We start from the raw sequence: 11,130 nt of genomic DNA, 5'->3' as shown, positions 1-11,130 counted from the left end.
AGCCAGCATCCATGACATCCAATTGAGAAGTGCATCTTATAGGCAGTCCAGCATGGGGTCCTCCCTCATTAAGGGTCTCCAAAACACTACAGGATCACAGCAGCCCTTCATTGGCTTCCCCTTATATTTAAAACCCGCTGTGTCATCAACGAGGCGGTTAACTCTGGTATCCCACTGCACCAGGGGATCAAGGCCTCTGGTGTCACACATATGACTTGCAGGACAGCGAAGGAGGAAGGAAGGAGAAGCTGAGGTGCCAGGTATTCTCTAGCTATGCTCCAAAAGAGTGTAAATCCATCCCAGTTGAAATCTGCTCGGCCCCAAACCTTCTCCATTTCAGGAATGGTCAGAAGGCTCATCCCTTCAAACAACACCAAAGTGCAATCAGGACTGGGGTCAGAAATTGGCCCTGGCAGATTGCTGCTCGACAGTCCCTGGGAGCGGTGGAGGGGATGGGGTGTTTTATGTGCGAATAGAAAGCACTGCTCCCGCTTTTGTTACAGGGGGCCGATATTGCAGCACTGCTGCTAAACCGGCCTCTACGGCCAAAAAAACAGCCTCCACCCCTCTGGGGAAATGCCTGGTGCCCGCTATGGCCAGTCCAGCCCTGAGCACGATGTAATCCACAGCTTCCAGACCAGCCCCTTGCAAAAAGTTACACCTCCCCTCAAACCCAACACTGAACTGGAGCCGTGCAATTTTCCTCTCACCACCCCTCTGCCTGCACCCAGCACCTCTCCAACTATTGGATTCCATTTGATATTTTAAACCTTAATTCCTCTCCCCACTCCATGACTAACCTCTCAACCCCGAATGAACTCCCTCTCTGCTCTCAGCATCTCCTTCCACTAATCCTTGCACCAACTATCACCGTAGCACATCGTCATGTAAATCCTTGCTCCTGTACTCCACCCCACTGCATTTTCTCAAACAGGGAATGGATGGTGCCATTTCTACACAGCGTGGGAACATGAAATTACAAAATGGAAGCCATATTATGTGGACTTGAAAGATGGTGTCCTAACTACCTGGATAGAAAACAAAGAAACTCAACATGAACTATATATTTGAAGTATGTCTTCTAATATAGAGCAAGCATTGGCACTGGCCTTTTGGACCATATGTGTTTCGCCAAGCAGCACGTTATCCTGGGTGCTGTGCTGCCAGAGATTGAAGAGCTATACAATTACTACACACTAGGTGTTAAAGTTAGTGTATAGTTTATAGCCAATTTTTGTTCCAGATAAACAGCAGGACTACCTTATAATCTGTTCAATGTTGGTAAGCCCCATGGTACACCTAACGCTAGAAAGGGGTTCATTTGGTGAGGAAAGATCAAGCACGCACATTACACCTAGCTAATTGCTGTAAGTGGGGTTTGAGCATGCGCAGGGTCTTATTAGAGATAAAAATAGGACTAACAGAATGACAATTGCACCACTAATATATACACGTAATGGCCTAATTTATCGAAAAGCCTTAGAATAAGGTGTGCAATCAAGGAAACAATAGAACAAGCTTCATGCAGCCAAAGTGATTGTGATCAAGAGGGCAGTCTGGTTAGCAAACTTGCATGGAGTACCCTTGAAAAACGTCTAATTGGAATACATAAACCAAATTTGCTGGTTTTTTGGACAAACATATATCAAACATATACAATTTCGATATGGTTGTCAAAGATGCTGAAAGGGGAACTATTTGACATCACTAATAGCAGTAAAACCAAACAAACATTATTACAACCATTAGGTCATTCACAAAAAACAAAAGGACCGTAAAATTGTAAATGTCAAAACTGAAAAGGAGGGGTAAAGATGTAGAAGATAATGTCCAAAATTAATGTAATGAAGAAACATTGCTTGACGAATGTTACAGTAGAGTGAAAAGGTAAACAAACATTTTGCATACTACAGGCATCTGGATGGAGTACTGCTGTGAACAATATATCAGAAGATAAGAAAACGAATACTAGATATAATTGATTAAAAGTGCTCATACAAAATGAAGGTTGGTTAAGAGGAAGTGAAATCACGGACTGGTGTTATGTATGTACTAAATGGTGATTGGCTTAACTATTTCTTCCAGGATAATGGCTGATACTGTATCTAAGTTATAAGACATGAGAAAGTTTGTCACATGCTATCCCTTTTCCGGTACCCAGAAGTTACAGAATAAATGTAATGCAATCAGTTGGATGCAGCTTCTATCGGCACAGTGCCCTCGATGTATGCATATTAGAAGCGCATTCAGATCATCGACACCACAGTGAAGTGGTGGGCGGCAAGGTGCAGTCTACCCGCCTTTACACCACTAGCCGGGAGGTTGTAAGGTGATGAAATAGGAACTCGCCCTGCAGCATGGTGGGCAGAGACAGGGAGGGAGTAGCACGATACTAATGCTGGCAGGCGTGTGCTTTAATCGGACAATTCATTGCAGCACTGTACACGCCATTCTCTATCTAGTAAGTCGTGAAAGACTAGAATACGTTGATTGAAACATGGTAGTAATTACTTTGTTTCAGTAGTGCGTTAATAGTAGTGCATTAATATAGAACAAACGCACAGCCAACGTGTTATTACCAAAACCTGCTTTAAATTAAGGTGCTTTGCTTCTAAGGAGGCATTTCAGGTCAATTCTTAAGACAGCACAGGGACAATCGGAATCCTTTTGCTTTTCAGTCTTCCACCCTGACCACCCAGTAGGGAGGAAAGCACGAAGCATCACCACATGAGGAAGCAAAACGAATTTGACTGTAAACAAGCGGGTCTCTAGGTGGCGCCAGAAGGCAATACATTGCCCACAAACTAGTCAATCAGATACAGCAATGAGTAGAAAACAAACTGATATGTATTAAATAAAGGATATCAATGTGGTAAAAAGATACCTGGTTTAACCCTCAAAATACCGTAGTGATAAGCAGATAGGGACAGTTTCAGTCCAGACCTTTTTCAAATAGTTTCTTTTCGGAGAGAAAGTGTTACTTATTGAGCGCAATTAAAATAAGTGTGTTTCCGTCGTGAATAAAGTCGGGTATATGCAGGGCTGCCTGTGTGAGCTCCTTTACTTGCAACCACTGCCTGACTTGTGCCCTCCGCTTGATCTGAAAAAATCATGGCAATGCAAACGTTCTTTTCGAATTAACAGGCCTGGCCCTAACATGGCCACTGTCCATGCGTAGTATGCAATGCCAGTGTTCTTCAACATTATTGGACCAAAGGCCCTGTTCCAATGGTCCTAAATTCCTTCATGCGCAGTGTGCAGCGAAAGCATGTGTCCTTAATGTCAACACATGGCAATAGAAAGCATAGGCTGTGTTCAGTGAAAGAGACTCACACGAGGTGAGGAAAGCGTACATATAACCGCTGCCGGGTCATGTGTAGTCTCTGCCGACTGGCTCCAAGTTTTTTCAGGGATTCTGCGCAAACACAGAACTATGCATAGGATTATGGGACCTTGGTATATAGGGACTGAGTCATCCTACCACCTGAGTATCCATGAGCCCGGGACCGACTAGCTATATTTTCTCACTTGCCCTCCTACTCACTCACAGAGGAACACGTGATTAGACACCCCAGAACACAACACTCCCGAATCTCTCAGGAATCGCAGTTGCAAGATACACCCTTTCGCTTACACTCTTATACTTGTCCACAAAAAGATCTGACAGAGACACTGACAAGTTTAAAATATTTATTTTAACTAACGTGCTCTAGTATGCAGTATTTGTGCCACAATTAGATGGAAAATGCATAACATAAATACGGACAGCATAGCAAGTAATAAATAAATCATAAAAGGAGCTGTCATAGTTAAAGATAGTGTAGCTTAACCTCCCTCCCCTTGTCTAGATGCAGGATGATTATATATTAGATCTCTGGGCGTTATCTACAGACCCCATACCTCAGTCTATAGATGGTAGATCTACATCATAGGTGCTGTAACGCTCTTCTCCCTGGACAGGTCCCTCTCCAAGTGTCTGTTACCTATCCATGTATTCCCATAAGACCAGAGTATGTATTCCCACACACCAGCTGCATCTGTATGTTTTGTCTAGGTGCTAGGGCCTGACCAGAACAGACTAACAAGGGGCATTGTTGATCAACCTTGCACACAATGTTCAGAATAAATCCCAGGTACCTGCAATGCATGAAAAATAACTGTAGGTTCTTGTGTGAAAGTTGCAAAAGAAAGTTATGAACGATAAACTCATATGGTATCGTGCACAAAGCAGCAGGGGGTCTACAACGTGCTCATGCTAACATAGGGAAGATAACAATGTCCCCATGGGCCTCATGACACCCTCCCCATGCTCAGGATGTTAGCCCCCGACTAACACAGAAGTCTCGGGTAAACAGAGTCAAAGTGCTATATTGAAATCCAAATCGTAATTCAATCTGCAAGCAGGGCGTTCAAATCATTATCTAGTGTAGAGAAATTCTTTTTTTTTTGCGGATGCAAAAAGATAGCCAATTACATGGTATCTTTTGGCCCAAGGATCTCGCATGACAAGTGGAATGCTATAAGCTCCAATAAGGTGTCAGAACCTTCAATAGTAAAAAGGGATGCCATCCAACTAAGCAACTCAAAGGAACATACATGTTCCTCATATCCAGATGCAGTTAGGAGCACTCCAGGGCAACCTGTGTCGACTTCGATGAAACTCTGAACCAAGAGGCGCTGTGCCTGAGCACAGGGACTCACTTTGGCTGCCGGCTCCATTGAAGGATTGTACACAAGCCGCTTACCCTTGGAACAGTCCTGGTTGTGGGACATCAATGGACCCATCAACAGTTCATAATCCAGTGCAGCGTGTGACGTAGTGAACAGGCAGACATCCAGGGACCATTGAAAAGGGCACCAGATGCAGTAGAACACAAGTTGCACACAGGCAATGTAGGCATAACGGTAGGTCAGCAAATAGTCGATGTCAAGAGCACCCAATGGCATCACACCAAAAAGAGGCCGCATACTCACACAGTACAGATGCAATTGTTCCTGGTTGGGCAGTGCCACAGATCGAGCAGCCATTTTGAAACAGCAATAGAAGGACAAGAACGTCACAAACCAGGAGGACCAGCAGGGGAAAGCCTCCAAATACGCTGTAAAAAATAGAATGAATAAAGGCAGAGATTACTCCAAAAATAGTCTGAACCGAGGTTACAAAGCAGGATCCCACAACCTTAAAATAGTGGGCTAGGCCCGCCGTATCAGAAGCATTAAATATTTGGTGTATTAATTCCCCAAAGTGTAGGGGGAGATTTGTGTTTAGTAATGACTGGGTAGTGAGACAAAATATCGAAATTAAAATATCGATGTACAATAATATCAATGTTTTAATTTCGATGGTATAGAATATCGATGTCCAAAATATCGACAGACAGAATATCGTTTTTTTAAGGTATGTATGTTACAAATATCGAAATGTACTAATATCGAAAATTTGTTTATTGTTATGTATTTTATTATGTTGTTTATATGTTTGTTAAATATGTTTTGTAATGTATGTTTGAAAATTAGTATATTTGTTTACATTTTGCGTTTTAGTATCAGAGCGGGTTGTGGGTTTATAGGGGAATAGGGTGGGAAGTAATTTAATAATAATTAATTAATTCATATATTTTTGTAAATATTTTAAATTATTAATTAATTGATAATTAATTAATATTAATTAGTTAATTACATTAATTAGATTTAATGTTTTAATATATATATAACAAATATTGTTAATTAATTAATTGGTAATTAAATATTATTAATTAGTAAATTAACTTAATTAGAGTTAATGTGCTAATATATATATATATTTGTTATTGTTAATAATTAATTGGTAATTAAATAATAATTATTTAATTAAATTAATTAGAGTTAATGTGCTAATATATTTAATGTTTTTGTTATTGTTAATTAATAATTAATTGGTAATTAATAATTAAGTGATTAAATGATGTGATTTATTTATGTGTAGTGGGTTGTGTGTTTATAGGGGTATAGGGTGTGATATAATTAAATGTAAATAATTAAAGAGATTGTATTTATTTGTTGGTATTTATTGTTAATTAATTAGCAATTAATATGTCTTAATTAGTTCATTTATAATTACATCAATTTAGTAATATTAATTGTTATTAATTGATTAATAGAAATTTATATTAATTGTGTTTTTTTGTATGTTTAGTGTGTTTTGTGTTAAAGGGGGAGTAGTGTGGGAAGTAATTTTTACCCTTAAGCTATCCAACTCTTTCCCTACTGTTGCACCCTCTGGAGTGGGAATAGTAATTTTTACCCCTACGCTATCCAACGCTTTCCCTACTGTTGCACCCTCTGGAGTGGGAATAGTAATTTTTACCCCTACTCTATCCAACGCTTTCCCTACTGTTGCACCCTCTGGAGTGGGAATAGTAATTTTTACCCCTACGCTATCCAACGCTTTCCCTACTGTTGCACCCTCTGGAGTGGGAATAGTAATTTTTACCCCTACGCTATCCAACGCTTTCCCTACTGTTGCACCCTCTGGAGTGGGAATAGTAAATTTTACCCCTACGCTATCCAACGCTTTCCCTTCTGTTGCACCCTCTGGAGTGGGAATAGTAATTTAAACCCCTACGCTATCCAACGCTTTCCCTACTGTTGCACCCTCTGGAGTGGGAATAGTAATTTTTACCCCTACACTATCCAACGCTTTCCCTACTGTTGCACCCTCTGGAGTGGGAATAGTCATTTAAACCCCTACGCTATCCAACGCTTTCCCTACTGTTGCACCCTCTGGAGTGGGAATAGTAATTTTTACCCCTACGCTATCCAACAATTTTCCTACTGTTGCAATATGTGGAGTACGTATATATATTAATTTATATGTAGAGTTTTTAATTTATTTTAAAAGTATATGTTTTAGTTATAATTTTTTAAATATGTGTTAATGTTTTTATTTAATATTTGTAAAATTATATGTATTTTTAAAATAGTTTTACATTATTATTATTATTATTATTAAATGAAGAATTGGCTTGGTAGTTTGGTCTGCCCTGTTCCCATGATGCACTGGGCCAGGGACAGACTAATTTGCATATAGCCAGGTTCTGAACTGGGATGGTGCAGTGAGCTAAAAAACGGTGATGGATCAAGCCCTGATCTGTTGACTGGGTAGGAGTGTTCTGATTAACTCAGATACTCTGTTCATCACCACCCCCCTTTTTGTAAGTATTTTGTAGGACCTGCATTTTATTGAGGAGATGCGTACGTATGTTATGGAACAGCAAGTTGCAATAGTCCAGTCTGGACAGTATGAGAGCTGTCACCACCGCTTTCTGGAGTTCTAGAGGAATGAAAGGAAGGATCTTTCTTATGGTTTTAATCAAAAAGAAGCAAGATGAGGTGATTGCATTAATTTGACCCTCAAAGGATAGTTTAGACTCAAAAAAGACTCCGAGGTTTTTCACCTTATTGGTAACCCTGGGCGTAATTCGCTTAGTAGCGCTACGCGTAGCTACGCGAAGTGCACTACCCAAGCTACGCGTAGCTAGGCAAACTGGGTAGTGCACTGTGCAAAATGCTGTTCGCACTGATTGCACAGTGCCGGATGCTTGTCCGCACTGTACAATCATTGCAAACCGCATCTTGCACAGTGCAAGTGGTCGTTTTCTGCAGCTCGAGTAGATTTATTCTCGAGCAGCAGCTTTCTCATCGCGGACTGGTAGTTTCTCATCGTGAGCGGTCGCGAGCATACGCGACCACTCGCAATGAGAAACCTGACCTCTCCGCGTTGAGAATCTCGCCGGGAGGTTTATTTTCTATGTCTATGTCTATGTATTTATTTTTATATAGCGCATAATTCACCAATAGGTCTCAGAGCGCTTGCGAGACAACTGGAGAGAAGAGAACCCAAAGGGGATTAATTACCGACTAAAAAGCCATGTTTTAAGGTTTTTGCGGAAAGTTTTAAGGTTGGGGTCCAGTCTGATGGTTAGTGGTAGTGTGTTCCAGATGGTGGGGCCTATTTTGGAGAAGCTCCTGTCTCCGTTTCTTACGGTCCTGACCTTGGGGACCTTTAAAAGATGTTTAGTAGAAGAGCGCAGGGTTCTCCCGGGACAGTAACCTTGGAGTTTCCGCTGCAGGTATTTTGGTCCGTGTCCGTTGATGGATTTATGCACCAAGCAGCAGATTTTAAATGAAATACGTTTTCTTATGGGGAGCCAATGGAGCGCCTTCAGACATGGGGCTGAAGGTGTGCGGGGTGGGAGGTCTAGAGTCAGCCTTGCCGCTGAATTCTGCAGAGTCTGGAGTTTGGTGAGGGCACTGTCGTTCACATCGGCCAATAGCGCATTTCCATAATCAAGACGACTGATTATGAGGCCTTGAATGAGGGGTTTTCGAGAAGCAAGTGGGAGCCACTTAAAAATTTTTCTAAGACTTCTCATTAATCCGATACTTGAATGGACAATTTTGTTTATGTGTGGGGTCAGGGATAGTTTATCATCAATGATGACTCCCAGGTTTCTGACTGTGTTTTTAGGGACAGGGCAGGGGCCTAAGGCCGTAGGCCACCATTCGTCGGACCAGATTTTATTGGCCATGCCAAATAGCATGATCTCTGTTTTTGCAGCATTCAGCATTAAATAATTGTTGTTCATCCATTTTTGAATGTCGATCATGCACTGTTGGAATCTGATTTTGGCATCTGCCGGATTGGGGCCTAAGGTTATCAGAATCTGAGTGTCATCAGCATAGGATATCGTATCAAAGCCGTGTGCTTTGATTACCTTTGCTAGTGGGGATAGATAAACATTAAATAGAGTGGGGCTCAATATGGAGCCCTGCGGTACTCCTTTATCATTTTCCACAAAGGGGGACGAGAATGGACCGATCTTAATCTGAGATTGTCTTCCGGCAAGATAGCTCTGGATCCAACTGTGTGCGCGGCAACTTGATGTTGCTGATCGCGAATGAGGAAAAAGTCTCGCCGGGATGTTATTTTGCTTGCTCACGGTCGCCAACTTGACGTTGAGGGCCGTGAGCAAGCAAAAAATGCCTGCTACGCTACGCGTTTTTGCACTGTGCTATGTGCAATTCACGTAGCATGTAGTTGCGCAAACTATGTGAGCGTAGCGTAGTCCTACGACCCAACATAACTTATTGGCAGGAGTGGGAGTTTCGCCCACTTCCTGTGGCCACCATTTTGGTCCCCAGAAAAAGGTATAATTTCTAAAATGAAGCACCTTGGTTTTCCCTGCATTCAGTTTGAGGCAGTTTTGGGCCATCCACTGTCCAACCTTGCACAAGCATTCTTGAAATCTTAAAGCGGTGTCTGTGTGGTCTCCAGAAAAAGATGCCATGATTTGTGGGTCATCAGCATATGACACTGTTTTAAAGCCAAAGGATTTCATGAGCAAGCAGAAATGGGTAACATATAAGTTGAAAAGTGTTGGGCCCAATGAGGAGCCCTGTGGCACTCCACAGGGTAGGGTGAATCAAGATGAGCAATGCCCCTCGAGCTCCACCCGCTGTTCTATGTCAGTGAGAAAGGATTTTAGAAGGGCCAGAGCCTTGCCCCTGACTCCCATGGAGAAAAGGCGACTAACAAGCTGATTGCGGTCAACCGTGTCCAATTCTTCCCAGAGGTCCAATAGGATCAGTGCTAACCAGCCCCGGCCTGTACTGAAGACCCTTATTGCTAAAGATTGCTTTAAGTCAAGGCTCATCCGCTTCACAACTAAATTGCTCTCAGGCCGATATGAAGACGAGAAATGCACCTGCACTCACATCAACTTCATCGAATCACGTTAAGCCTTAGAGACAAAAGTCGGACCTTGGTCTGAATGTAAGGTGCCACAGGCATATGTGCCAGAAGAACCTAGTGCACGAATCCACTGCAACCAAAATGTATTTGAAAGCATTGGCAAATGTCAGGGGACCACAGTGATCAAGATAAATACAACCAAACGGTTGATTAGGAATGAAGAGCTGAGTGGTTTGGTTGGCGTGAAACAGCAAAAGGTTTAATCTGTTGACAAATGTGCAGGAAAGTACACATTTACCCATTTGTTGGTATAAACGACGCCACCAAAAACGTTGCTTTAAAAGAAAAATTGTGCCTGTCACTCCCGCATGCGTAAAAACCATTCCTTCATGGGCAGCTACAATAGTGTAAGCCTGAGGTCCTCGTTGGAAATCAAGCGATTGGCAACTGAGGGAATAGTCACAAAGGGAACTTGATCTCTTGTTAAATGATAAGTATAATGAGCAGGGAAACCCTGGGGAAACGTTGTCCCCTCCTTTGTCGCAGCAATGGCAGCCAAAATATTATCATCATCAATTTTAGTCATGGAGCTTTTAACAGCTACTACTGAGCATGTGACTACTGCAGGTTTGGCTGCCTCATCAGCCATAGAATTACCAACAGCGTGTGCTCCCACACTTTGATGGACCAGTGAATGGGTGACATGAGTGAATGGCAAACTATCCTTAAGAGCGGCCACCTGGACCGAAGGCGTTTTATGCTTTATTGAGCTACCTTTAGAATCACGAAAATCATTCTGTTTCCAAAAGAATAAGATGTCATTAAAGGATTGTACACAGTAAAAGGAATTGCACTTCAGGATCAGCAAACTCAAGAGTCAAGAGCACAGCACGTAACTCAGCCAATTGTGCTGTGCAATCCCCAAGGGATTGTGTGTGAACCAAGGACGACTTAAAATCACTGTTCACTATCATGCCTGCCACAATAGCGCAGGCAGCATAGTAAGCATGTTTAGAACCAATAGCTGGCTGTGCAGACCCATCAGTCTAAATGATACATTTGTACTGATCAAGAGGGAGTAGGGACAAAGGAAGAGGATGAACTTATTCATATTGTAAAAACTTGTGTTTGCAAAGAAGGATCAAAGATAAAATTGACATCAGCCGATGTCAATGAACTAGCCCATTGTATCCAACGAGGAAGCAGAACTTTAGAATTTGGTACACTTACCTTCGTGACAGCTTCCAAAGCGGGCACAAGCGAAACCATGAAAATGCGTTTGCCCTGAGCCAAAGAGCGTTCTTTGAGAATCGCCATCTTCACTGCTGTCAAAATCTTTTCAGCAGGGGAAAACACATTTCAGCAGGAGTACACAAATGCGATTTATAAGCAATGGG

General features: G+C 42.1%; 1 protein-coding gene across 1 annotated transcript in view; it reads right to left on the bottom strand.

Moving 5' to 3' along the window:
* Positions 1 to 11,130, bottom strand: part of YLPM1 (YLP motif containing 1) — a 1,323,976-nt gene that overhangs the window by 21,347 nt on the left and 1,291,499 nt on the right. The window contains exon 18 of the mRNA XM_078659899.1: positions 4,975 to 5,099. Coding sequence (XP_078516025.1) covers positions 4,975 to 5,099 — 125 coding nt within the window. The remainder of the gene's footprint in view (positions 1 to 4,974; positions 5,100 to 11,130) is intronic.

This window comes from Lissotriton helveticus, chromosome 9 (genome assembly GCF_964261635.1).
Source record: "Lissotriton helveticus chromosome 9, aLisHel1.1, whole genome shotgun sequence".
In the NCBI taxonomy this organism is placed as follows: domain Eukaryota; kingdom Metazoa; phylum Chordata; class Amphibia; order Caudata; family Salamandridae; genus Lissotriton; species Lissotriton helveticus.
This window is presented reverse-complemented; position numbering and strand designations above follow the sequence as displayed.